The sequence below is a fragment of the Orbicella faveolata genome, unplaced genomic scaffold (assembly GCF_042242905.1).
Source record: "Orbicella faveolata isolate gen_17 unplaced genomic scaffold, um_ofav_v1 contig_25, whole genome shotgun sequence".
NCBI lineage: Eukaryota > Metazoa > Cnidaria > Anthozoa > Scleractinia > Merulinidae > Orbicella > Orbicella faveolata.
Window position 1 is genome coordinate 17467501 of NW_028301553.1, and position 26558 is coordinate 17494058.

General features: G+C 37.9%; 3 protein-coding genes across 4 annotated transcripts in view; 1 reads left to right on the forward strand and 2 right to left on the reverse strand.

The window, feature by feature from the left end:
• Window positions 1-1687, reverse strand: part of LOC110052241 (vacuolar protein sorting-associated protein 26C-like) — a 9458-nt gene extending 7771 nt beyond the window's left edge. For both annotated transcript variants that reach the window (XM_089293145.1, XM_020758351.2), the window contains exons 1-3: window positions 1555-1687; window positions 543-736; window positions 1-37 (exon numbers count right to left, since the gene is read on the reverse strand). The exon at window positions 1-37 is cut by the window's left edge and continues 63 nt beyond it. In XM_089293145.1, the coding sequence (XP_089149271.1) occupies window positions 1-37; window positions 543-736; window positions 1555-1680 (357 nt within the window). In that variant the 5' untranslated portion in view covers window positions 1681-1687. The remainder of the gene's footprint in view (window positions 38-542; window positions 737-1554) is intronic.
• Window positions 1674-8216, forward strand: LOC110052242 (N-alpha-acetyltransferase 50-like). Its single transcript, XM_089293147.1, has 6 exons — window positions 1674-1783; window positions 1857-1953; window positions 3253-3295; window positions 5251-5370; window positions 6113-6179; window positions 6480-8216. The coding sequence occupies exons 1-6, from the start codon at window positions 1689-1691 to the stop codon at window positions 6637-6639; spliced, it is 582 nt and encodes a 193-aa protein (XP_089149273.1). The 5' UTR covers window positions 1674-1688; the 3' UTR covers window positions 6640-8216.
• Window positions 8217-10550: 2334 nt separating this feature from the next.
• Window positions 10551-25979, reverse strand: LOC110052248 (TBC1 domain family member 23-like). Its single transcript, XM_020758357.2, has 18 exons — window positions 25900-25979; window positions 25679-25787; window positions 25490-25595; window positions 23481-23685; window positions 22979-23102; window positions 22443-22567; window positions 21617-21663; window positions 19637-19740; window positions 18996-19109; window positions 18788-18883; window positions 18253-18423; window positions 17785-17827; window positions 16999-17099; window positions 16094-16141; window positions 15322-15422; window positions 14731-14816; window positions 13884-14016; window positions 10551-11937 (listed from the first exon to the last, which is right to left on the reverse strand). The coding sequence occupies exons 1-18, from the start codon at window positions 25932-25934 to the stop codon at window positions 11667-11669; spliced, it is 2019 nt and encodes a 672-aa protein (XP_020614016.2). The 5' UTR covers window positions 25935-25979; the 3' UTR covers window positions 10551-11666.
• Between the last annotated feature and the right edge of the window lie 579 nt (window positions 25980-26558).

Genomic DNA, 26558 nt, shown 5'->3' on the forward strand with positions numbered 1-26558 from the left:
CGGAATCTCAAAAGGAAGTTCGGTCTTGCCATTTGGCGTAAACATTGCAGTCATTTAAATCTACCTCAACTCATCACTCAAACATTTACAACTTTATGAAAGCAAGTGTTTCATAGATGTAAACTAGATAATTAAAATCCAGGAGATGATGAATGTTTCATGTAAAGGATATTGCTCAAAATCTAAAAAAATCTAAAATAGGGCTAACTAAAAAAGAGCTAGAGGATCACAAGACATCATTATATAAACTTCTTACACGTCCAAAATCTCCCCAAAATTAAAGTGCCAAAAGTGAGCCACAATCTGTAGGACACTATATATAATGTTACTTTTCTAACTTTTAATCAGGCTTATGTTTTTGTGAGGTGCAGAAAACTTAACATGATTACAATTTTAAAAGTAAAGCAATGCTCCTAATTTAAAACTTTGAAAAGTTAATACTGTGATATCCTTCTCAAAGGCATCAGACTATCTAACAGATGGTCAAGACAATCATAACATTAATAAACTACGATAACCAACAAGGAAACATTGAATGGTATAATTTGCCAGGTTTTGCAATCTCCAGGGAGTAGTTGACAAGCTGTATTGGCTTGAGTGAGTTGTAAAATGCTTCAAATACTCCAACACTCTTGGCGCTCAGCTGAAGGTTCACTACTCCCTCCATAGAGAGAGTGATGCCATTGTGAGGTAGCTCTCCACGACTTTGAACTACTATAACACCCTTAACGATATCCTGGAAAATCAAAACAAAATTGAAACTCTACTAAATATATGTTTTTCATTTCTATAAGTCTGCTCCATAGTGATCTACATCATATTTCTCTTTACGAGGTTAGTACATTGTCAGCATTATTTACTATCTAATAACAGCAATTGCAGATTATTAACAAATTACGTTTACCACAATTTAACACTGGTCTGAACTAGCGAACTAATTATAAGGCAGGCCTGAAACGATTGATTTAAGGGTCATAAATAGGGTATCAAATTTTTTGTCAGGTCATAAATTGGGTAGGGAAAATTGCAGATTTTGGTCATAAATAGGGTAAGGGTTTTGGGAAGCGGGCTGTACACCCCCACCAAATTTTGCTGGGAGTACCCACTCCGGGCCAACAACCCAATGTGAGTTTGCACGCAAGTCAAACCTGCCAAAACACCAAATTCGAATCAAAGTGTTCACGCTTTTTGGAATCGCAAAGTAAGTAAGCTTCAGCTTATAAACATAAAATGTTCATACTCTGCACGCAGACCGCAAGAGGTCATAATTGTTGAGAGGTACCACTTTCACTCGTCCTCTTTCATCCCTTGCAGTACCATAAGCATGAATGAATTAACACGGAGTTAGCCGGAGTATTTTGACACAAAACTGATGTTTAGCCAAGACTTCAATGTTGAACACAAAAACCAGCAAAAACAAAACAGAACGAGACATAGACTAGTCTCTAATAGTCGCTACATACACAAAGCAATCACATAACCAGGCCTGTGGAAAACCAAGCCCTTTCACTACGTGCACGAATTCAGTGAAAGAGTCTGGAAGAAATCACTTACTCCTTCAAAATAAATCTTGTTCACCCTTTTCAGGCGGATCTCCAATGTCGCCATCTTAAAAGTTGAGCCCGCAAGAAGACGAATCCAGCGAACAACCACCTGAGTTTGAAAGCGAGGTTGGCGCATGTTGGAGCATGTGCAGTGCTGTTTGGCGGGAATCGTTCCACAGGTTATGCCGCAAAAATATGTCCAATCATCAGGAAATTGTAATCTCCAAACCCATGAAACCGTAAGAACATTTCTTTGCCGATTTCTTCGATCGCTTCGTTGTTGATTGTTCGATTTTATCATCTGTTTGTTAGGAAAGGAAGGACGGAGCTAGGCGATGTCACTCCACATAACATCAAGCAGCTGAAGAAATTGAATTCTGTTGTCTTCCCGGTGAGCTACAACGATAAGGTAAGGAGGTAACTTGTCAGTCTGCTTTTTCAAGCAGAGGAAGACTAGTTTTCTTTTTGCGAGCAATTTCTTCCTTACTTTCTTCAATGGATTATGATCAAAATGCAATTTAAAAGACAAGATGGTCGTATGCATGCGAGCCTGCGATCATATTTGAAAATAATTTTAAAAAGTTGACTATGGCCATTAGGATTTTATAGCGTCTAAAAGGTTAGAGTAGAGGATGAATTTGATGGTATAAACAACTGATTTTTATCCTTCCAGTGATCCCGTGATCATCGACGAGCTGTGATCAATATAGAGTAATGTATTACATTCTTTCAGTCGAGGAAGTGCATTTGTACAGTACATTTATAAAGTTTGATTTACCCTTTCATATTTGGGTGTGGAATGGAGAAATATGTTTTCCACTGCATAATAATTGTTTCGTTTCGGTGATGTTATGTATGCTGTAATCTGTTGCAAAAACGCTTTAGCATGTAAATTTTATGTACAGGTGTAAATAGAGTAAAAGGTTTTTTCTAGTATTGTATTTTTGGGGGGTTTACCGTTAGAAAACAAAATTGTAAAGTCATAAATACTATCTTTGTTGAACGGACCCAAGACAGTCCTGTTGAAATAAATACAAAAATAGGAAGGTCACTTCCTCCTCTCACACTAGATAAGCTTCTCTTCTTTACACACTATGAAAGTGTATTTGAATATGAAAACTGGATTCCTTGGGAAGTGACCAGGCTGTGCAAAAGTTCTTTGAAAATTGTTGTTTTCATTAATGGTTCCTCAAAAAGTATTTAATTATTTCATTGGCATTATCTTATTGCATTTTTGTGTGTCAGAATAATGCCAATTTTTTAGAAATCTGTCCTTGCAAAATTAAGTCCATGAATACGTCGCTGTTTCAGCCAGAAAATTTTATTTGAGGGCCAAAGTGGTCCCCGAAGACCTTTTTTTAGGCCAAATTGGCCCTTTTTTTGTTTTCTTGGGGCCATCGCTGATTGCAACCCGGGATTCCCGCAATGGCACAGTCTGGCAGAAACACTGATAGCTCATCCAAAAAAGTTACAAATAGTGGAGGTAAAAGATGTAGATATTTGGGTTGGCAAGTGCAGGAGACAGCAACAATAGCATATTTTCTGCAAGCCTGAGATTTGTTAGCCTTGCAGAAATTGAGTCTAAGAAGGTATCACAAAAAAATGGATTAAAAGTCTGCCAGATGCACGTTTGTCACTAATCCTGATACTCTATTATACAAGCTAACCCATGCTTAAGTCTTACGTATAATGTTTTGTTGTTTCACAGTTTTACAAGGATGTGCTTGAAGTTGGAGAACTAGCTAAACTAGGTAATTTGATGTTATGTCTGCAAGACTGCAAACCCACCCGTTAGTTAAATGTGCTTTCTCTAAGGGCAGGTCGTTAAGAGTATCTTACTTCAAATCCTTGTGACACCATACTAAAACTGATGAACATATGATTTCCCATCATTATTAAGTAAACGTTTCATCATATTTTAGTATAAATTATAACTTAAGCTTAGGGCTATAAGTCCCTCTCAATTTTTCAACTATCATGATAGAGATATCCAAACCATACTGTAGTTGTAGTCAGGCATGATAAAAATATGAAAATGTTTGTTGTCACTGACTAAAAAAGGGTTGATCTGGATGTTTCAGTTTAAGTACTGTAACCTTCAGCATAAAAAAATTATGCCTTAAAAATGGCATCAAGATGTAAATGAGGCCTTTAAAAATGACCGTCAGTCCCACTAGGGATTGTCTAAAATAGTGTACATGACTGGAATCTTGATGTGCTCATTAATAGAATTCTGGTCATGCATCAAATGCCACACTTTTAGAAACAACCTTCGGGACCACTGCGAACAGTGGTCCACTTTCTGTACATCATCAAGATCAATCGTGACTGTTTTGTGCACAGTGTTGTGCCAACAAAGATTTCTTAGGGAAGGTATGTTTTTTATTGCAGGGGGGGGGGGGGGGGGGGGCGGGATCGGGGTATTTTAGAAATTTTTTGCGAAAAAAGTCGTGGCCCTCCCACCTCCCAGAATGGATTAATGCATGACCCTTCACAAATACCCACACAGAAACATCTGACCCTCCCCCCACTTCCTCCAAGACAAAAATAACCGGAAGTGAAAATAACTAACCAGAAGTGTTACTCACATAACTGGGTCTGTGCACAAAGCAGTTAATTGCATGGTATGTAATAAAAATGCGCAAGGAGAAGAAGAAAGAGGAGACTGAAAGGGAGCAAATAGAATGGCTGAACCCGGAGTACAATGACATTGACTGGGTTGGACTGTACAACTCCGATAAGCTGTCATCCTTGAGGGTGGACAAGCTTTCCTTGTACTTTTCCCATCACAAGATCACCTTCAAAGGGAAGAAAGCTGAAAAGGTCGCAATGATCAAAGCACACATTGGCAGCTTGCTGTATGATTCAATGGAGTGTCAACAACCTTGGCAGCCCCCCGCTAAGAAATGTGCAGCAACAAGTGACCTCATCACTTTCTGAGGTTGAAACTGACCTGCAAAGTGATGTAATAGATCGAGTTGTCGGTTCAAGCCCGAGTAACTTAAGTAATGAATCGTAACCGGAGACTGATTTTATACCAGAACCCTGTGTGGAAACATTACCGCTGTCAAAATATGGCCACCTGTAAATAATGTAGATTAATCTTGACTGGTAGCTTTATTCAAGTTTTAGGTTTCTATACACTTCGCATTTTTGTCAACTAAGCGACATGGAGTAATTTTTTCCTTGCCAAAAAAAACTTTGACCCTCCCCCGGTTGCGAATAAAACAGGTTTGACCCTCCCCAATTTGTAAAAGATTTACTAATGACCCTCCCCTCCGAAGCCCCGACCCACCCCTTCCCAATAAAAACGTACCTTCCCTTATCACCTGTAACAACGGCTCTTTTGCTCTTGTTTTTAAAGTGCGCGAGGTTTATCCAATGTACACTTTTTCGCAATCTTTGCCTTTAATTTTGTAAACAACTCCGGTGGATAGATCTTCTCTGAATTTGGTTTTTTCTGGCTTTTGGGCCACATATTTGACATGAAACGGATTCAAAGTTTTTGTGATATTTAATTATATCCAAACCAATTACTACTTGAGTAAAATTAAGATTAGCAGACCAACTATGGTCTAAATACTATATGTCAAAATTCACTCAGCTGTCTCCTTTTTTTTGTTGTACCTTTCACTACAACACATATCCATGTTATAGATGATTCCTTTACATAGTGATCTTACACAGTATTTTTTCTTTCTACTAGCTTATTACAATGACATTGTAGTTGGTGCAGTTTGCTGTCGAATTGACCAGACAGAAGATGCAAGAAGACTTTACATAATGACATTAGGATGTTTAGCCCCATATAGAAGACTTGGTATTGGTAGGTTGATAGAAAAACATTTGTATTTGTTATTTGCCAATATTTTGAGAGAAGCATGTCACTGTACACCCCATGTATGCTCAGTTCAAAGGCTTGATTTCAGATAATTAACAAATATTGGACAAGGTTGGGCAAAATATTGTGATTTGTCAGTGGTGAGCAGATCAATTATTTGCTGATGCCTTAAGGCCAAGGCAAATCATTGATCTGTGAGACACTGACAAATAGCGATTTTTTGCATTAACTGAGGTCAATAATGTTTTATCATTCGATCACCAAATTTGTTTGCTTATTTTAATCACTCTCTGAGAGCTCAGGGGAGAAATCCCCCATGTTTCACCAGAGATCATGGTTACATTACGCATGAGCAGAATATTTGCAGCAAAACACATTTAGACCGTACTACACATGAGCAGACCATTATTTGTAGGCAGTTATTTGCAGGACATGTGGTTGGCTCTCGGCCAATTGAAAGGAAGAAAAAATGCATTGAATGATAACAGAAATGGTAATTAAATATAATAAGTAGCAATGTTTATTGAACTTGAAAAATATGTGCAGAAGACTGAGAGTTTGTCATTATCTCTCAAGTGTTCTTTAAATGTTGAGCTGTATTTCGTTTAACACAACAGCCTTTTGCTCGCAGGTAAATAACTTACTGCTATAACCACTAAAATTTGGCACACTGATAATATATTATAATAAAATTGTGTCATGTTTCAACATTTTTTTCCTACTCTAGGAACTGTCATGCTTGAACATGTATTGAAATGCTGTGAAAAAGATGGCAACATTGACAATGTCTATTTGTAAGTATAAGATTTTCAAAACTCTAAAGGGGACAGCAACAAGGTTGCTAGATAAACAAATTATGAAATAAGCCTTTTCTAGAGGGGAATTTTTTTTTTAGTAACTGAGCTGTACATGTAATTGTTTGTTTTTGTTTTTTTGCTTATGTTCTGTATTGATCTTTTGTCTCCAGGATCTCATTGAACAATAACAAGTTGTTTATTTTTTAACTTTTGTACTCAAAGAAATAACTTGCTATTGAAGAAGAAAGTTCTTGGGGAGAAGTCATAAGCAGAATTCTTTTTGCTTTTTAATTGCAGGCATGTCCAAGTTAGCAATCAAGGAGCTATAGGATTTTACAAGGGATTCGGATTTGAAATAATAGAAACCAAAAAACAATACTACAAGCACATTGAACCGGCTGATGCCCACGTCTTACAGAAAACACTGAGGAGCAAGAAGACCGATATATGTGTATAAACATGGGATCTACGTTCCATGAATAGAACATTTGAACATTTGAACCAGGAGCCGGATCTACAGAATAGCAAAATCTTAGGCCCAGACCTACGTGAGGGCTGCCCCAGAGAGTGGGTCATGAGGTCTTCAATTGAATGGTTCGTGTGTAGTTAATGTAGTTGACGGCGGCAAAATTTATGATAAGAAAAGTAACTAGTTTATTGCATTTTTTAAATCAGGCAAGCTTTCAATAGGCAGCAACAATGACAACAAAAACAGCAACTGATCTCATTACTTTTTGTATTTGTTTTTTGTACTATGGTTCTTCAATGATACAACAAAAAAATGTACACAGTCAGACCTGCCGAATCCCGTGTAGTTTGACGGCTTTTTCCCGTTTTATAGATTAGAATTTTGAGGTCAAAATATTGTAGCAATTGAAAATATAGTGAATTAAAGTGAATTGTGAGAAAGAAAACACAATTGCAGCATATTAGAAACTGGAGGAAGGCTCAGAACTGCAACTAGAGTAATTACATAGTGGTATTTTGAAGTAACAATTTTAAAAATTTCTTGTTCTTTCAACCTCATTCTGTTTTTGCACAAATAACACAAAGGCAGAAGGTCTAAACTTAAGGCTGGTTTTCACTAGCGACGGAGTCGGAGTCGGAGTCCAAGTCGTAAGAGCTCTCATAACCTGGTGAAAATCGAAAATCAGAGTCGTAAGCGGAGTCATAAGCTCGACGAAATTGGAGTCGGAAGAATCAACGTTTCCATTTCTTCCAATTCCGTTTACAACCCCGTCGTTTATGATCCAGTAAAAACTAATAATGTGAAATGTCGGAGTCGGAAGCAAAAGCAGAAGAACTAACCAATCACAAGGCCCGGAATCGAACATTGTGATTAGTTTATTCTTTCGCTTCTGCTTCCGACTCCGACAATCTAGTTTTCACTGGATCGTAAGCGACGGAGTCACAAGCGGATGCAGTGTTCTGCTTCCGACTCCATCAGTTTGATTTTCACTGGATCGAATCACTCTACACTTCTGATTATTACTCCGACTACGACTCCATCGCTAGTGAAAACCAGCCTTTACAGAGAGTAACTTACAGTATGGTATAGATCTCTGCTGTCATTGTGACCCCTGGGGGCACTCCCTTGTGAAAAGGTTGGGGATGCGCATTGGAAAATTTGAAATTAAACCCCTACAGGAGACCAGTCTGAGCATGGCTCGCGCTTAATTTAATCCCCAAAATGTATCCCTTATAATAGACATGAAAGTGGGTTTTTTTTAAAATTATTTCTTCGAGAGCAACCGTAAAAGATACCTGGACAACTGAAAATAGTGGCGTTTTGTTCAGAACACCCTCAGTGAGACCAACATGTGTGATTTACACCCCTAAGCAGGATGACGAGCATCCCGTGCCTTTTCATTCACGTGGGATCCCTCCCCAGGGATTACTTGAGAACTCCTGTATTAAAAATCGGAGTGCTTTTGGATGAAAGATCAAATTTGGATTATCTCATAATTATTGGAGACCTTTCTTGTAGTCTTCTTTTGACTGATTGTAAAAGCAATAAACTTTTAATCAAAATTATATTGACTTGTAGCCTGACATTTCTAGCAAGCACGATTTGAGGCTGAAAATTTCAGCCTTAACTGTCGCCTAGCCTGAAACTTTCCATGCAGATCCTTGTAATCGCCAACTTCATTTCAAGAGGATTTACCACACCACGCCGGAGGAATTTGAAACGCAGCTTCCTTTCTTCGGTTAGGCCTTCTGTCCACACACTAAGCCGTCCCGAAAACGCCGGCTTTGCGTTTTAGTGTGGAGAGAAAACATTTTGAAAACGATGAGGTTACGACAATCATGTGATTTCCCTGACCGAGCGTTACTCAAACACCAAATGACCGCTGATTGTTGGGTTTTCAAATTTTTCTAACGTAGTATGGACGAAAACATTTCATGCGTTTTCAGAGTGAAACCTCCGTTTTCAAATTCCTTAGGCGTAGTGTGGACGCGGCCTTAGAAGCTGGGCTGGTCACTCAAGTTCTCCTAAAGAGCCTAAATTTAAGCCTAGGAAGGTCGTTGCCAGGCCATGCCAACGATAGCAACGGTGGAAAGACTTCCTTTGATGCCCCAAGAAATCGAACCTCGATCACATTTGCCACTAGTGTGCGATTTTTCAATTCTCATTTCCACGAACAGATTAGGTCTAACAGCCTTTTCGAGCTGTGTCATCTATTACGTAGCTTAAAAGACGGCAGGGTACAAGTTTAATAAAAAGCTGGTTTTCAGTATCGCACAAGCGTCTCTCCCTTAAGAACTGGAAGCGCTGTTCCCATCGTCCCCCACGCGCATCCTCACTCTCGTTTCTACCTCCCCCTCGCCAAGGGAGCCTTTGCGGAGAAGAGAGAAGCAACATGAGAGAGCTACATGAGAACAAGGTTGGGTTATGCACGCAGTTTGATGCCGAGAATACGCGATTTGCATGATGGTGTCCTTTGACTACAACTACCAGAATCTTTGAATTTTGTTGCTTCTTCTGCTAATCTGGGTATTAAATTGTTATTTAAATCCCACTGCGACTTCAAAATTTAAACAACGAAAGGAATTCTGGTGGTTGTGGTCAAATGACGACAACGTGCAAATCTACTTCTAGCGCCTTTTGTTTGAAAAATTTCCTAACAAAAAGTCCTCACTTCGTCTGCTGCCTTCTACTTGTGCGCTGGTGAAAAACCAGCCTTACCTTCCCCACTCCACCCAGGTAACGCTGCACTTGCGCTTTCTCGCGCTCTGCTACTGAAATGCAGTTCTTTTCAATAAAAATACAACAGATTTCGATTTTGGGACGTTTGCGGCATTAAACAGGCTTATTACGGTTACCAAGGCTCTTTGAAATTATGCAACCTCTACATTACAGACTCCTCTGTAATACGACTGGGCCGAGTCACGGGTTGGTCACATAAATGGCTCGGGGACTCTGCCGCCAGGAGTAAAGCAACCAAAAGACACGGCTAAGAAATTCAGGCTCTACATTGAGGTGTTCTCTATCGGTGATTAGTAGAATTCTACTAGTATACTAATGCAAATGCTACAATCTGATTGGCTAAGCTACTCATATACTATCAGCCATTAGTATAAATCTACTAGTCTTCAATCACGAATGCCGTTCTCTGATTGGCTACGCAACTCACTATCTATTCTGATGCAGATAGTGAGCAGCGTAGCAGCGTGCGCTGGGAGCCCCTTCTTTGTGTTTTCGAAGTGTCTTTGAAGAGGATTTACATTAAATTTTTGAACGACTAGTAGATTTACCCTAAAACAATTAGGTTATTCGCTCTCGATTTCTATGCGTGAAAGTTGACGAGGGCACAGCCCGAGTCAACTATTTAAACAATAGAGTGTTTTTGTCGAGGACCTATCGGCTGATAGTTGCCCCGCGGAAATTTGATGGATAGTACTCGTCCGTGAAAATATTTCTGTAAACAAGCGGGCTTACAGAAAGTAAGCAATTGACATTGTATTAAAAGGGTTTTGTTTGCTTTCTTTTTCAAATTTTACATTTGGCTTTCACGGCTTTCATCTAAAAAAGCTGAAAAATTCAATAAGATTTTTGAACTGGCGCGTGGAAGAAGATTTAGTGGTGAACAGTAAAGACAATAGAGTGTTTATGTCTCGGAACTATCGGTCTGATAGTTGCTCCTTGGAAATTTGATGTTCTTAAAACTAGCATATTTGCCCTCGAAGCTTCGCTTCTCGGGCAAGTATTTGTTTTAAGAACATCAAATTTCCGTGGGGCAACTATCAACCGATAGTTCCTCGACAGAAACACTCTATTGTTAAATAGAAATCTCGAGCTACGGACTCATCAACTATCACCTCATACACCTCATAGAAATCGAGAGCGAATAATAAGGTGAATAGGTATTCTGTTTACGCTTGTTCATGCTTTATTGTATCCTGAATCTTTCACAAACATTCAACACATTTTATTGAAGCAAGTTCACAATTCTGAAGTTAAAATAGTAAACATTTGAAATCTCTCTTTTTTGTATAAATTAACAGAATTCAAACTTGCCTTACTTGTTACTTTGCACTATACAGATGATCTAAGTATATTCACAAGTGAAAAATATACTTGAAAGTTACTAATTCAATAATTTGTTTCTCCTCATTCTTATTAACAAAATTAAACCGTCACACCACTTAAATTTATTTTTTACACAAAGCACAAGACTATACGGCAACCGAAGCCTACATAACCTGAGATGTTTTCTAGGGCTTCCATTACCACATTAAACGTCCTTCGAAGTTCCTCTTAGAAGCTTACATCTCTCTCTCCTCGTCCGCCATCTTGAGGTTAATTTGACACGTGACACAAGTATCCCAGAGAACGTACAGAAAGAGCGTCCCATACTAACGTTATCATCTTTAGTGAAAAATCATGAAGGTTTAACAAGAAGACTGGGTGAAATAATTCTCTTAATCCGTCATAAATAAATGTTACACATTAAGAAGTCGTCACGTAGCAACTTTTCTTCCATCTACACGAAGCAAACACTGATCAATGTTCGATGTTGGAGAAGCTCTTCATTTCAAGTGAGCCAAAATCAAATTGAATGGTTAGGAGTAAACAGAATAACAACCTTATCCATTCAAAACTTGTTTTAAGTGGAATTTACTTAGAAAGCCGGCATCCACAGTAAGGTGGCTGAGCATGGCAGTTGTGTTATTTCTGGAAATAAATGACGAGAGATAAACTCAGTGGATCTTAGTGAGTGCTTAAAACAGAATCACATGTCACAGTATACTAGATACAACGAACAAAGTTTGGAAACATTACTTATTGTATGCTAATACGCTAAAACATTAATTATACCGAGTTCAACAAGGCCCATTCAAATCTTCCCTTTTCCTTTTCCCTTTTCCCTTATAATTTTTCTGACACAATTCATAAGGTTCAGAGAATGCTTCTGAAATCAAAACAAACAGCCCTATTAAAAATTGAACCATAAATACGAATAAATTCAATCACTGTAATTATTAATGCTCGTCAATTAACTTAAGTATTCTATCTTTGATCTTTTGGGTTGCTTTCTTTGCATTAGGAATAATATATCTTTCTGTCTCGGTGACTTGAATGGTTTCACCATCACTCGTTCCATATTTAAAAGTGATCAAGTCAGGGTGACGTCTTTTAGACGTGATTTTTACCACCGAAGTCAAATGATGTCTGTTTTGAATGTAAGCCCAGCCGTCTCTCTTGGGGATCTCTCGTAAAACAAACATTTGAACATCCGTAAGGAGAATATAACTGCGAAAAGAAAACAATAACACAGGTTATGTAAATATACAGTAAAATTCCGGTTCTTGACTGAGACCCCTCCGTTATAACCCCCCCCCCCCCCCTTTCCCACGTCTGCTTACAATGATTTACCAATAAGTAACAATAACGAAAACCTGCAATCTGTATTCCCGTTAGATGACAACTCCCACTTTTTCTTATTTCCTGGTCTGTTTAACTGAGTGCCCAATGTTTTCACTGATAATTGTTTCTTTCAAACAAATGCAATTAAACAACAAGGCCTTGTTTCAATATCCATTGTCTGTTGGCAACGTATTGAAACAATTCTTGCTGACAATTCAATTTTAGCTAGCAGTACATGCCGTTGTGTAGAATTATAAATACTTAGCTCTTATTAACCGAGCAGGAGGTCTGTATGGGAGAATCTTGACCGAGGTCGTGAGTACAGACCGAACGCAGTGAGGTCTGTACGCACGACCGAGGTCAAGATTCTCCCATACAGACCGACTTAGCTCGGTTAATAAGATGTTTATTATATGGCAAAGAAGAAAACTTTAATTCGTTTAATGTAACTGGTTTGCTGACATTTTGCTTGCAAACGGAGATGAGCTTAACTTAAACCTGTCGAAATTTGCTCGTCCTCTTTACTTTTTTTGGTCATCAGGTTTTTTGGCACTTCCATAAATGATTGAGAAGAAAATAAAAGAAAACGGCGAACATTTCTGTATTTGAGTTTGCTACTTTTTCAACGCAAAATGAAACCGGTCTAGATGCCGGTCTAGATGGGAAAATCTAGACCGCGGTCAATATCGATTTCAGCCAATCAAATTCGTGAATTCGGTAGTTCCCAGTCCTTGTGAGACACAGCCATATAATAAAGTGTGATACAAAACAAAAAAACCATGTTCTCTATTTTTGCTGATGGACCCATACTCAGGTATCTACTTAGATCTGTGAAAGCATGATGGCCTGGAGGTCAGTTTTTAACTCGTGAATTGCGATAGCAAGTTACGACTTACAGTGGGTGGTCAGATTATTTGCTTAGGGGTCAAACAGGGTGAAAGTAAGAGGGAAGGAGTTAGAGCGGGAGATACTCTCTCTCTCCCTCTCTTCTTTCTTTCTCTTACACCTTTACAGTTAACCTATCTAATCCCATGAAACAACCTGTTTGAAGACTATGTCAATAAATGTGACTTTGATCAACACGCTATTATAATACAGTCGAACCTCCCGTAAGCGTTTACGGGAGGTGGTCGCTTACGAGAGCTTAGACCATGTTGGGTTCAAAGTTTGCCTCATTAGCATATGGTGACAGCAGAGACTTACCCCATGTTTTAAATGCTTTATTCATGTGAAAAGTCAATTCCGAGAAAAAAATTCGGTACTATCAATTGGGAAATTTCCATCTCTTGTATTACCCAGGAATGCGATGATGTTACAACACCTTATTATCCAATTTTCGCTCTATTATCTCTCAAGTGGTCGCTTACGGGAGGTTAAAAACAAGAGAAATTTCAAACTTTTGACTCTAAAAGTGGTCGCGGTCGTTCACGAGAGGTGGTGGCTTACAAGAGGTTCCAAATATAGTGATTTGACTTGGAAACGTTTGTATTTTGGAAAACTGGTCGCTGCGGAGAGGTGATCGCAACCGGAGGTTCGACTGTATTTAGTGTTCACTGTCGTTCTTAGCGAATTGTGTACAAAAATGAGAAAATGTGAAGAAACAGAAAAAATCGTAACAATTTGGTTCTGGTGTAAATTTTATACTGCATGATAAAAGGAGGTAGCGCATATGGAATGTATGTTTGATCTTTACGCAAGACAATTTCAGCGTAACACGTGAGAGGGTTCCCTGCTCGGGAAATAACTGGAGAGAAGAGAGCAACAGTCTGCTGACAGGCTGTTTCAGGTGTCCGGTTATGGTGAAATAACAATGGAAAATTCAGTAGACGTACCTAGGAGTTAAGTATCCGTTTTGAATTATTTGGTGGCACTGAAAAGACGCTGCGACATCTTTACGATGAAGCCACGTGTCTATGTTCACTGCTTCTCTTCGCGTTTCTTCCTCTGAGCTAGCGCTGTAATTATCTGTTACAAGAAAAGAATCACAGTTTTGAGTTATAACGCAGTAAATACTGTATGGGAGCGCCTACAGGGCTTAAAATGAGCGTGCAGTTTCAAAATGTAAATGGGATGACGATTAAGATGCTGGTCACACTTCAGGCCATGTCCACACTACTGCACGCCGAAAAATTTGAAAACGCAACAATCACCGGTTATTTTGAATTTGCGTTTGAGAAAAACTCAAGCGGGGAAATGAAATGATTTTCGTCATATCACCAATTTCGGAAAGCTCCGTTTTCAAAATGTTTTCCGACCACATTAAAATGCAAAGCCGGCGTTTTCAAATTCCTGTAGTTTGAAGAGAGCTTTCGAAAAGTTCCGTTTTCGAGACAGTTTAGTGTGGACGGCCGGCCTAACCGCTGAAATGAACAACAACAGATCGGTAGTTCGTAAATCTTCTTTAGCGACCAAGAAAACATAAACACAGACATATATTTCTAGCTTCAATAACTGACTGATTTGTCAGTACTGGGTTCTTTTCAGACGCTTTTGAGGTTCTTTTTTGGATAGGGAGGGAGAGTATTGACAGCTTAATTCATTCTTGTTAGTTGTTTCCTTGGGTAACCACCATCTGTCGTGTGATAGAGATAGAATCTCAATTTGCAAATATTATGCTTCTGCAGGAACATTTCATCCACTCAGAGTCAAACCAGTTACATCAAACAGCTAGATCTATACCTCCATCTTCATCGTCGTCGTCGATACTAAACACCGGTTGAACGTTTCTATACAGCTTGCTTTGTCTGTCTTTATCACTTACATGTCTGGTAAAAAAATACAAAAATTACAAAAAAAGTGCTCACTTTACATGCATTAACATGATTTACCATCTAGCCAATTCAGTTCTTTGCGTTTCAATCACGTAAAAAACACCACGATGACAACTATAATCAATGACTTCTAAATTACCATGTACCCTGCAATACCCTCACTGCATGCGATTCGAACCCATGACCTCCCAGTATCTAGGAGGTTATATATGTAGGTTCAAATCCCATCGGGGACTCGTATCTTTTTTCCCTTTGTGGGACTACCTGCAATAATATTGTAGACATGTATGCTTACCATCTATCCCAAAACCGTGTACTGAAAATTCTGTGCAAAAGCCCCTTTATGACCAATGACTAAACAATGATAGGATTGGCATCCAGTGAGGGTGCAATGCTACACAGATATAACGAGTTAATCTGAATAACAGGTACCAAAATTGTGTCATTAACAAGCAAGACCCATGACTGGTGATATCAGTGTTTTTCTTTGTATTCTTACCTTTCTACAGGATGGTGAGAATCAGCGATATATTTTCCTATTTTCTCTCTTACGTGGGTTCCTGATTTGATGGCTGAGGAAAGCATGCTGACTAAGCCACCCTGTGGCATAAAAAGACATACAGTTAATATTAAATTAATAAAAATAAAGATGAGCAAAATTTCCTGGACTGCTTACAGTGTACAAAATAATTAAGACGGATTCCGCTCGAAGTTTCGAGAAATACATGCAAAAATTATTTACTAAAAATCTACTTACAGCACGGTAACTTTTTGACTACTATTTAAAACATCTCACCATCATTCACCATCTTTATTAACTTATCACATCTCACTGTAATTCATTTCTCTAGGTGACCCCGCGATTAAATCCCCAAGCATTCTCGAGAAAGTTAAGGTCGAACCATGTAAGAATGCGTGTGTTAAATTGTGTTTTGAACTAACGCGAAACGTCCATTTTAAGTGAAATAGAAATAACTTCAAGTTCAATTTCTCTCGCAGCGTCAGCTTCAGAGCTTCAGTCTCGATAAATTCTTCTTACCTTTATTCTAAATATTACCATGCTATGAGGTTTCTTGGCAACTTTATTTTTGTCATTATTGTTCGAATGTTCTGCGGAAATCATCTTAAATTTGCTATCATGTCTGTAGTAGTATAGCGTGTTGTTTAACCCTCAGATGGTACCAAAACACTGTGGATTAAGCAGTTCTCATTAAGCACAAAAACATAACTAAGTTGTCAGTAATAAGCTTGCTACATATACAGTCCCTTACTCTGGAATCACTTGGGCTCTGTTCCCCTCTGGATAGTTCATGATAACTCTAGAAACAATCAAGCCAAAGTTGGCATCAGTTATTTGTTACTATTATCACAGCAGTCAATATGTATGGGTTATTGACCAAGTGTGAGGTCAAGATGGCTGGATATTGGCCAATATCCAGCAATCTTGATCGAACAAGCTTGGTCAATAAATGATCTATTATATGGCTTTCGGGAAAGTTTTTCTTGCGGGACACGGCGGGTAGTCCCGAGCGGGTAAGATAGCTCCACCTTGCCAGTTCGAGTAGCCAATCACAGCGTAGGATTTGATTCATCTTGCCCGCTCACGGAGCTAGCCATATAATAAACAGTGTAACTGGTAGAACCTGGTTTCAAGACAGAGGATCAGTGTATGACGTAAACGGAAAAAATAAAAATGGAAAGCGCAATGAACTGAAGGAAAAGAAAGAGAAGGGAAGAGGGAGAAAAAATAAAAATGGAAGAAAAAAAGACGAGAAGGGAAGAAAAAGGAAAATAAAGTTTGTGCTTAATTAACTCATGCCTGTAATGCAAAAGAGGAAAAATTGACATGATATGATATGATATTTTCATATTGATATTTTCAACAAGTATTTACAGTAGACTGCAGTGTATCATTCTCATTTAAAAGGGCCCAATAAAAAACTTCATAAGTACAATATTGTTACCTGTTTTTTTTTTTTTTATTTTCCAGTTGCACTGTTATACATGCCAATTTTGTCTTCAGGAATAATAAATCAAAATAACTCATAACACCTCCAAAGATCCTTTAAATTATTCTCATTACATTGTACATTTGTACTCTTTTCTTTTTGCAAATGACATGTATATATTTTGTTTCTAAGTCCTGGAGACCCATGTATACGGCAACAATACTAACCTCATCTTCTGAAAACGCTTCTGGTGTGCAGACAATACAGGTATTGGGTGTGTGGTCTGCCAGTCCAGTTGATAAGTTGTCAGATAACAGTTCATGCAGGGCTGATATCAAAATGAAAAATACCAGTAAGCTCAGCATACTTCTCTCAAGTTCATTGACACTTGTGCAACTTTATACACTCTTACACAACTTGGGGATTAAGAATGTAGTTTCAAAAAATGAACAACTAGCAAAGCCTTGAACACAGCTATAATTGTTCTTTGTGATTATTCTTAAAGCAATCCGACCCTGTTGGAACAAATTGGACTCAGGACATTCCAGTGAGGCTTGACTAGTGACTAATTAACAGTTTCAGTAGCAATTTTTATGCATCCCTGCCAAACAAAGACAAACAGAGGCCAAACACTTCCGTGCGTAGTGCGGGGTTCTCATTAAGCGACAGCAACCAGCTAAAAAACTGGCAACTTAGATTTCTGAACTGCCTACTTTTCATGAAAATATAACATGTGTGTAAGTTGTAAAGAGTAGTGCTGCAATGATACACCAATGCACCGGTGAATCACAATCGTTTTGGCACAATATGAATATCGATATTACAACAGGTTTTTTGGAACTTGTCGAAATTTTCTGGGGGAGCATGGCCCCAGAACACCCTAAAGGCTTGTTTCTGTGGCACTCAAAGCAGTGTCAGCCATTTACTTCATGCAACTAGCCCTCTACTTCCCAAATTGATAAGAACCATCAGGTCGCATTAACCATGCCCAAGTTTGGAAAACAACAACATACCTTGGTAACCTCCACGTGCGATACTGACATATTTGGACTTTTTCTGAAAACAAAAAGCCAATATTAAACAAGTCAAGATTTGTCCATGTACAAGTTACAAGGCACTAACATGTAAGTTGCCAAATGTAAAATCCACATGCTTTAAAAAGTACACCAAGAAACAGAAATGTGTGATGGCATTATCAAATTTTTGGGTCTCATCGACATGTAATTGTACAATGTTGAGAACCCTTCATCATTAAATTCTATTTTTGATTGCCTTGGAAATGTTTCCTCCTCCCCCACCACCTTCCACCTAGACAAGTGGTATTTTGCAAAAGTGTGTCAAATACTTTTGTCACCCATTGTAGGTACTGAGTTCCCCTATTTTGGTAGGTCTGTCTGCTCTCTGAAATCACATGAAACCTTTACAAGTACAACTACTGTTTCAGGACACTACATTTCCTGTCACTGCAATTGTGCAGATACCTGAAGGAAGTTAGCAATGACCATGTGAACATACTGATCTTCTTCTTCACGTCCCGAGCCAATGAAACACAAATGTTCCCCACTTGCTGCAGATCCTGCTTCAATGGACTGCTGCTGTGTGGCAAACAATGCACTGGCTGCTGTGGCAAACTCTGATGGAGCTTGCAACATCTGCAAGAATGATGGAAATTACATCACTCAAAACTGTGAACTAACATGCATGCACAGCCTTAAGTTTTTCAAGAGTCACAAGTATTAATCAAAATGTTCTGCGTAAGAAATTGATTGCATATTGATTGCTGTTAAATGCTCTGACTAGTGATTAACTAATGACTGACGAGGTGTGAGAATAGCCAGGCCTGGACCCTTGGTTTTTAGTTTTATTCCAGGAAATCTTGCTTCACTTTAAAGATGGATGTAATGACACTTCTGTAAAGTCTCAGACACAGCTTACATGCACACAACTGGGTATTTCCAACTTGCAAATATCGATGGGTATGAACTGGAAATAACTTAAATTCTGTTTTGCCCTCACCAAGTTAGCATCCAAGTGAAAAGCAGTTGGAAGATGACCACTATTGTACTGATCTGCAGGCCTGCAGTCCACTACAAAGAACCTCACACCATCCTTCTGGAAAACAAATGGGGTAAAAAACATTTAACAATAATTAAGAGTACAAGACTAAGTTTTATCGTATCACAGTTTGTCTAAATCACTAGCTAAAGGAAAGAAAATAACATACCTTGGAAGATTGATTCACTTCAACTAGTTCTGATACAGAAACTGGTAAACACAATGCTTGAGAAATACTGTTGGAATTAATAGTTTTGATACCAAATAGCTGGTTATAGTAATCCTGTAGAGTGAAACAAATCCAGAGAAGTCTAAATAACTTGTAAAGAATGAACCTTATTAAAAGTTTCATAAGCCTTTATATACAAGGTTACACTGTACATAAATTGATAAACATCGTAACTTTTAAAAGATTCTTTAGGCACTCTGATTGGTTAAATATATAAACAACTAGAATATGCTAATTAGTACGTATACAAGAAACAGAAGAAGGCATGTAACATTTGTACTGATGGAGAGAAGTTTCTGCAGAAAAATGTCTGTTATATTGAAAATCGTTGTTTTTTATGTAAACTTTAAGGTGACTTTCCTGCTGTCCAGACCTTTCACTACACATGTACAAGACATTCAAATTATTAATTTTCTAAAAACTTAGTACAACTGGGATATTATCCAAAATGCATCATTACTTTGACCGAATCTAAATCGTTTACAGTTGTGTATAAATATAGTAGTTAAATTATGACATAGTTTGGTCCCTGTTCATATCTCTACCTGCACAAGTTAGTAACACCATGAACTGGTTCTAACCTTTCTAAAGGACTGTGGTGTCCTTGACACATAATACTGAGCTAAAGAACAGAAGTCTTCAATGTCATCTTCCTCTAATTGAAGAGGAATTGAGGATATTGTTTCTGCAACAACGTTAAGACAAAGAACAGCATTACAACACAGCACAGTCTGTTTTCATTGCACATAAAATCCATTATCCTAGATTTTAACTAATGTGTATTTAAAAATCTTTGTACATGTACCTCAGTTGACATTTCTTTAGTTAACTTATTCTTTTAGAAAAAAACTGTTCTATAAAGTGTACTGAAGCTCTACAATTTCCAAAATTGTAGTTCGATAGAAATGCAAAAGCCTACTGACCACAACATAGAATAAAGTTAGACTTACAAAACTGACACCCACATGGAATACTCAGGGGATATACATGTATTTACTAGTAAACACTGGATCATTGGATAATGCAATTTAATGCAAGTTCATTGGCCAGGTTAGCCATTATGGTATATTGAGTAATTTTAATCCATCAAATGTTTTTGATCGCACGCAATCGGTCTAAACATGTCACATGACTAAATGTGTCCCCGCTAAAACTGCACAATAAATGTTTGAAGGATAATAAACACACAAGCCTCCGTTTTACTTAAATATATGCTCGGATATTTTTTCTTGGACATTATCATTCTGTTCCTCAAAGCTCACAATTTTCCTTGAGCTCTGCTCCCAAAAAACTGTTTGCTTCTCAGAACAGATGATGTCCGTGGTCAAATATCTGTTTTCAGGCCAAATGGAGGCTATTATTTACTTAATTACCATGCTCTACAAATATGGTAAGCTTACACATAATTTTCGGGGTGTTTTTATTTTTATATTGATGTCGTTGTTCCTAGCGAAAGCAAGTTAACTGTGGCGAATTGCAATTGAACCAGAGCTATTAATCAAATACAAACAACTTGTGATGGCGTTAATGAGGTAACACTGCCTTGCCTTTGGTTATCCCATACGACTTCCTGTGATAGCGTGACAAAACAACCTCACTTATCTCTCCAGCACCACAAGCTGAATGACAGACAGCACGTGCTGGATCAGACAAGAGTATCGGTTCGCAAGCGATGTTCAAAGGCGATGAAAAAACAACAAGCTTGGGGGATTTTGGGGGATTTAACCGCACCACACAGGAGTGACCCTTTGTTTATTATGCAGGAATACATGACTAACCTCGTCTCCAAAGGGAGGGAGGGAGGGAAAATTAAACGATAGATTTACAATAAGTAATAGGTATGTTGCTTAGACGAACTCAAAATGGACTCGGAACAGTTGTCCAAGCTTTTATATGAAGACGTTCGTCTGCTGGTAGCCAGTAGAAAAGGCTGTACCACCAAACAGCTTACCCTAGCATGTGTAACATCTTAAACATGAAGAGTGCTTTAATGCTTTGCACCAATGCTATGGTTGGTTATAACGTTCTGAAGGTAACAAAGCTACAATAAAGTTTAGCTTCAATAAAGTTTACAGTTCGCTGACCTTTGGAATACAACTGCTCAATAGCTCTATAGAAAGTGATGCCGTCATGAACAGCTCATTGAGAACGTATGTCACACTCCATTAACTATATTTTACTGGTGTGACAGTAAAATCTCATTTTATTCTTTATTTTGGGAGGTTTTTAATAAAACAATTATTCCACTTGAACTTGTCTGATATGAGATGATGATAGCCAACTTGGCACCTGACCATGAGCCTCAATTGCTATCATCTCATAATAGCCATAACCAATGTGTACTTGTGGAATAATAATATTGTTAATTAAAATAAACAATGCACTTAAGGCTTCTGAGTGTCCATGGCACTACCCTTCCACATGTAGGTGTACACTTTTCGCTGATTTATCAAGCTTCCAAATTAAACCAGGTTTGGTAGATATTTTAATGATAGTTGTATAATTTTATCTTTATGAATGTTTCACCAGTGGCTTAAGGAAATCAGAGCACCATTCCTCACCTAATAGTTCTGTTTTGTTTTCATGTTCCATCTCAAATAGCATATCTCTGAAATTGTAATTTCAAAAGCAACAGTTATGACCATAATTATACGGCTTATTTTGTTATTTAATATTAGAAATGATGTGTTAGTGAAGTTATGGCTTAAAAAAAAAAACAGTTTATTGGTTGTTGTGTCAGAACTCCCAGTGGAGGGCAGGGAAAAACCCAGGTAAGATTGTCCGGGGCAAGTAAATTTTGCTCTTGGGCAATTGAGAATGGAAGTTTGGTGGTCCGGTGGGCAAGTGAAATTAGCCTAAGCAGTAGTCTAATGGTTAGTGATATCAAAAACAATTTGCAAGACAAGCAAAAACAATGAGTTGGAAGCATGGATTAGTTCAAAATCCAAGCATACTTGATTATATAGACAGTACCTAGTAAATGAAACTTTGATAAGGCATAAACCTTGCATGCCAATTGGGCATGTAAAATTTTAGAGGGGGCAACTGAAAACTGGTATGTATTGGCCCACTGGGCAACTGGATTTCAATTTTTTTTCCTACCCTGCAGTGTGGTTCCATTTATAACATGGAGGTTTTTGCCATTTTCACAGCCAGTGTACATGTACACACAAAAAAAGAAGAATGAGTTCGAACCTTTTTTTAAGCCAGGACATCATCATCTCATTTCAAGATTTCCTTTGACATTTCATCTGCCACAACTCCCAGCTATATGGTAGCCGAGTGTTGACTTGACAGGAACTGATCTCCACTCACAGTATCAAACACACCCATTACTGCCATTACTATGTCTAACGCACTTCATAAGAGAAGCCCAAGACACCTCACCTGCCATTAATGACCATTACAAGCATGAGGAAAAACACCAGAAATGGGTCAGCTTCCAGCAGGTATAAATCCCATATGGCTCTTAACACTTCTGTTTCACATGCAACCATGAAAAGACTGCGAAGCTGGAAGAAAAACAAATTTCTTTTGAGACATATATTATGTACTTACTTACAGAGCTAAGAAAGTTACCAGTAATCCAGTGTTCCATGCAACGTTTAACAGTTTATAATCAGCCAAAATTCCTCTTCACAGTAACCATTTTGGAAACAGAGGAGAATTGGAGTTTTAAATACTTCTAGCGAGATAAAAACACACAAAAAAAACTGACCCTGCTTAGCCATGTTGCATTTCTTTGAAGTATTTCTCCTTTTTTTACCTATTTGATGAGTGACAGGCCTATAAATGAGCTTGAGTGTACACGTACTGATAAAGTGTTAACAAAACAAACCACGTTATCCTCTGCATAATGATTTATCTGGTGGATAACGTTATCCACCTTTCGAACAACCCAGGCAAGGTCTTTTGTGACTTACCCATCTCTGACAATACATATCAGGCCAGAGTTTTTTTGATTCCAAGAATGAGCACAGTTCAGGATCATGATACTGCAAGAGAAGTCTAAACAGGTGAAATGGTTTCCCATCTCGTACACAGTCCCTGAAAAAAATACATTCACTTATAGTTAACAAAATGTGGTCCCCAAAGTATAATATTTTCAACAGCTTTATGGCTAGTTTTCACTAGCATATAAGCATAACAGAATAAGCAGCATACATTCTCTTCATCTGGATGGTGATCAAACATGTTTGATACCATTTGGCCACTCAGTACAACATCAACATGTTTGTTTTTGTTTTGCTTGGCCTGTACAAGAAAGATTTTAGGTGATAGAATTCTCCCAGAAGTCCTCACTCAGTTAACACAAAATAACTGAAGCTTGGGACTTTCCAATAAATATGTCACAAAAGACTATAATTATTTAATGGTAAGAAGACAAAATATCACAAAGTCATGGAAAAAGTATGAAATTGTTACCTGGGAATGTATTTATAGAGCATTGCATAAAAACAATTATAGACATCATTCATAGGCAGTTCCAACATCATAAAAGGTGCAAGCACTTCTGTTAGACCACTTGTAGAGTTATATTTCTCATTACGAGACTTGCAGTAGAAAGTAATGATGCCTTCCATATCTCTTGCCACCTCCTCTGCTTCATCTTCTGGTAGTCGAAGTTTAGCTGAAAAAAAAATGTTCCAAGTATTTAATGATGCCACATATATGCACAATGCCTCATTTATCAAAGGGTGCATTTCTTTGGGGTCAATCCAGTCAGGATCAAGTGTCAAAGATCATTCAGATCATGGTGCATCAATTCAAAGGAACCAATGAATCCTTGTCTAGAGGTATAGAGTATCTAGATTCATCAGTTCTTTTAATGCAACAAGATTCAAGTGATTTTGGATCAATGATCCTGATCTGGATCATCCCAGTGGAACACACTTCTGGCCTAGGTACTGTTCAATCTGAGCCATGGCAGTCTGCAGGGAAAATATTGCTAATAAAATCATGACAGAGCTTGTTCCAGCATGTCTTTAAGCTGAGATATCTAGTAAGTGCTGAAGGTGGCCAAGCACTGACAGTTTTTGTGCATGCCCTTACTAAATAAATGTAATTTACCATGCACACAAGGATTACAAAAAAAGAAACATGGCATCAATACAGCAATCATTTTATTTGCTCAATAACTGCACTATATGTACCATTTTTCTTCACAATTAAACACAGTGTATTGATGGTGTTAGTCTTTTATTACAAAGGTATGTTAGAAGAGATAACAATGCAAAGAAACCAGCAATTCTCAGCTTTTTCTTTGTTACCAAAAGAACCCAGTTAAATGCAGCGCATGTGCAGTAAGTCAAAAAAGTGTGATTGAATGCAAAATAGCTTTCTCGTAAATACGCCTATTTCTCGAGAACCATTGAGCATTAAAATTTCACAAAATTTGACATGAAAATACTTTAGGAGATAAGTAACTGGAGTATTGAAAAAAATTTGAACTTTAACATAGGAAATTCTATATATTCCAGTGAACCTTCAACAAGGGATAATTAAAGATCTCTCTGTTAAGTTATTATTATCACAAGCTTGTTGCATGCAAATTATGAAAAAAATCTAACGACTAGATTTTCTGCAATTAAACAAAACAGATTTTAAAGGCCTGTTTATATTTATTCATGTTGCCATGGCAATGGCACATACGTCAGCTTAACCATAAAAATACTGAAGTTTGTGTTGTTCACTTGCTTGCTGCCATTTTTGGCGACCAAAGGATCAAGGGTTTTAGAGAAAAAGGTGAATGAAACACAGGTATCAAAAACTGTGTTCAGCCACCTTAAGTTTTATTTCAATTACAGAACAAAAAACAAAATCAACATGAAAGGAGCCCTCTAAGAAAAAACAATAAATAACATAAAAAACAAAGGAATTGTCTAGTCTGCATATCAAACTGGCTGCAGCGAAAATCGAACGAGATTCAAGTTAAGATTTAATTTTAAGCTCATGAAGTTACATTTTACTGAAGTAATTTAAATGTAAGTGCACATACAGTAACAGAAATCAAAGAAAGTTATCAGTGGCTATATATTTTAAAGGAATAAATTACGTTCCGAGGCTTTTGAACTTTTGTCATAAATTATGAATGAAGCCACGGCATTACAAAGCCAATGACTTCATGATCATGTCGAACATCACGCCTCTTCGTTTTAAAGATAGCTAATTAGATACAAGATAAACAGAACAATCCCTTCAAATAACACACGACTAATAAAATTTGACGTGAAAACTGATAACAATGGCATCTAACAACAGAGATGCCTAACAGTACTAAACAAATCAATTCTCGCCTCATCTGTAATTATCTATTCAAGCACATGATCGTAAAACTAATCGCTCCGCTACTTAAATAGAACAAATCACAGCTTTGGTCTCTAACACAGTAAAGGAAGATAGCTGTGTAAGTTGTGATTGTAAGTACTACTCACTCGCTTGTTTGCGACAGTCGTCCCTAATAGTCTCCTGTTCATTAAGATCTAACAAGCCATCCCAACTTGACAACGCATCTGGTTTGCCGACCACGTTCAGACAAACCTTAAAAAGTAAACAGATCACTTCTCAATACATTTACACCTGAGTAGTTCTGTACTTTCAGCTATACAAGATTTGATAAGTACCTTCCACACGTCCGCTCTATTTTCAGCTGGAATTTTTCGTCCCCGACATAGCTCACGCAATCTGTCGATATCCTTCTGTTTTGACAGCGCCAAAACTAAGTCCGTATGCCTGTAAGAAGTCATTTGAAGATTTTTTTAGTTTTAAGAGATACTAAGAGTGCGATTCGCGATCAAGATAAGGATTCAAAACCACTATAAAGAAGGTATTTTGATGACTTTACCATCCAACATCATCAATACCGCCACCTTCCGCCATTTTGGAAACGTCATCATTGCCAATAATCCCATAATCCTCTCCCCAAATATAGGATCGCAATGTGTCCAAAAAAAAGTTGCCATCGAAACAATTACAAAGAGTGGTGATATGCTCATTAAGAGCATATAAATATGGAAACGTTTACCTGTATATTGAAACCTTTCCTCCCGTCACTTTCAATCTCTGCTCTGAATTAAACAGCTTGGTGTTCGTCTTGATCACTGGAAAACTTTACATTAGTTCAAAAAGAGCGATTGCACGACAACTACTTTTGAAAAAAAAGTGCTTTGTGGCAAGTTACTAGGGTAACAGTGAGGGTTTTCTGCTATGCAACTCATACATGTTGACTTGAGGGTAACTTATTTCGTCCCCCAAGGCTTGCCTTAAAAGAGAAAAGTTGCAAATTTCATCATGGGAAAATTCCCAAAGTAGCAAATAATGAAAGAATACCCGGATTTGAGAAGAATTTCGAGGCTTGAGTAGATCGGTGAAAACATGAAACCCTACGTAGCTCATGGTTACTGGTGTTCGCCAGGGCGCCAATTAAAGCAGCGTGCGAGGACGTGTGTGGCGGACATATCGTTATTGAGTGAAGCTGTGCTTTGAATGTATGTATTTTATATT

Coding starts and splice junctions, on each gene's coding strand:
- LOC110052242 (XM_089293147.1), top strand. CDS start 1,689: ATGTGCAGTGCTGTTTGGCGGGAATCGTTCCACAGGTTATGCCGCAAA. Junction 1,954..3,252: donor CGGTGAGCTACAACGATAAG/GTAAGGAGGTAA, acceptor GTTGTTTCACAG/TTTTACAAGGATGTGCTTGA. Junction 3,296..5,250: donor TGGAGAACTAGCTAAACTAG/GTAATTTGATGT, acceptor TCTTTCTACTAG/CTTATTACAATGACATTGTA.
- LOC110052248 (XM_020758357.2), bottom strand. CDS start 25,934: ATGGCGGAAGGTGGCGGTATTGATGATGTTGGATG. Junction 17,828..18,252: donor TCATTGCTAACTTCCTTCAG/GTATCTGCACAA, acceptor TTTTGTTTTCAG/AAAAAGTCCAAATATGTCAG. Junction 15,423..16,093: donor AGAGCCCAAGTGATTCCAGA/GTAAGGGACTGT, acceptor TTTATGCCACAG/GGTGGCTTAGTCAGCATGCT.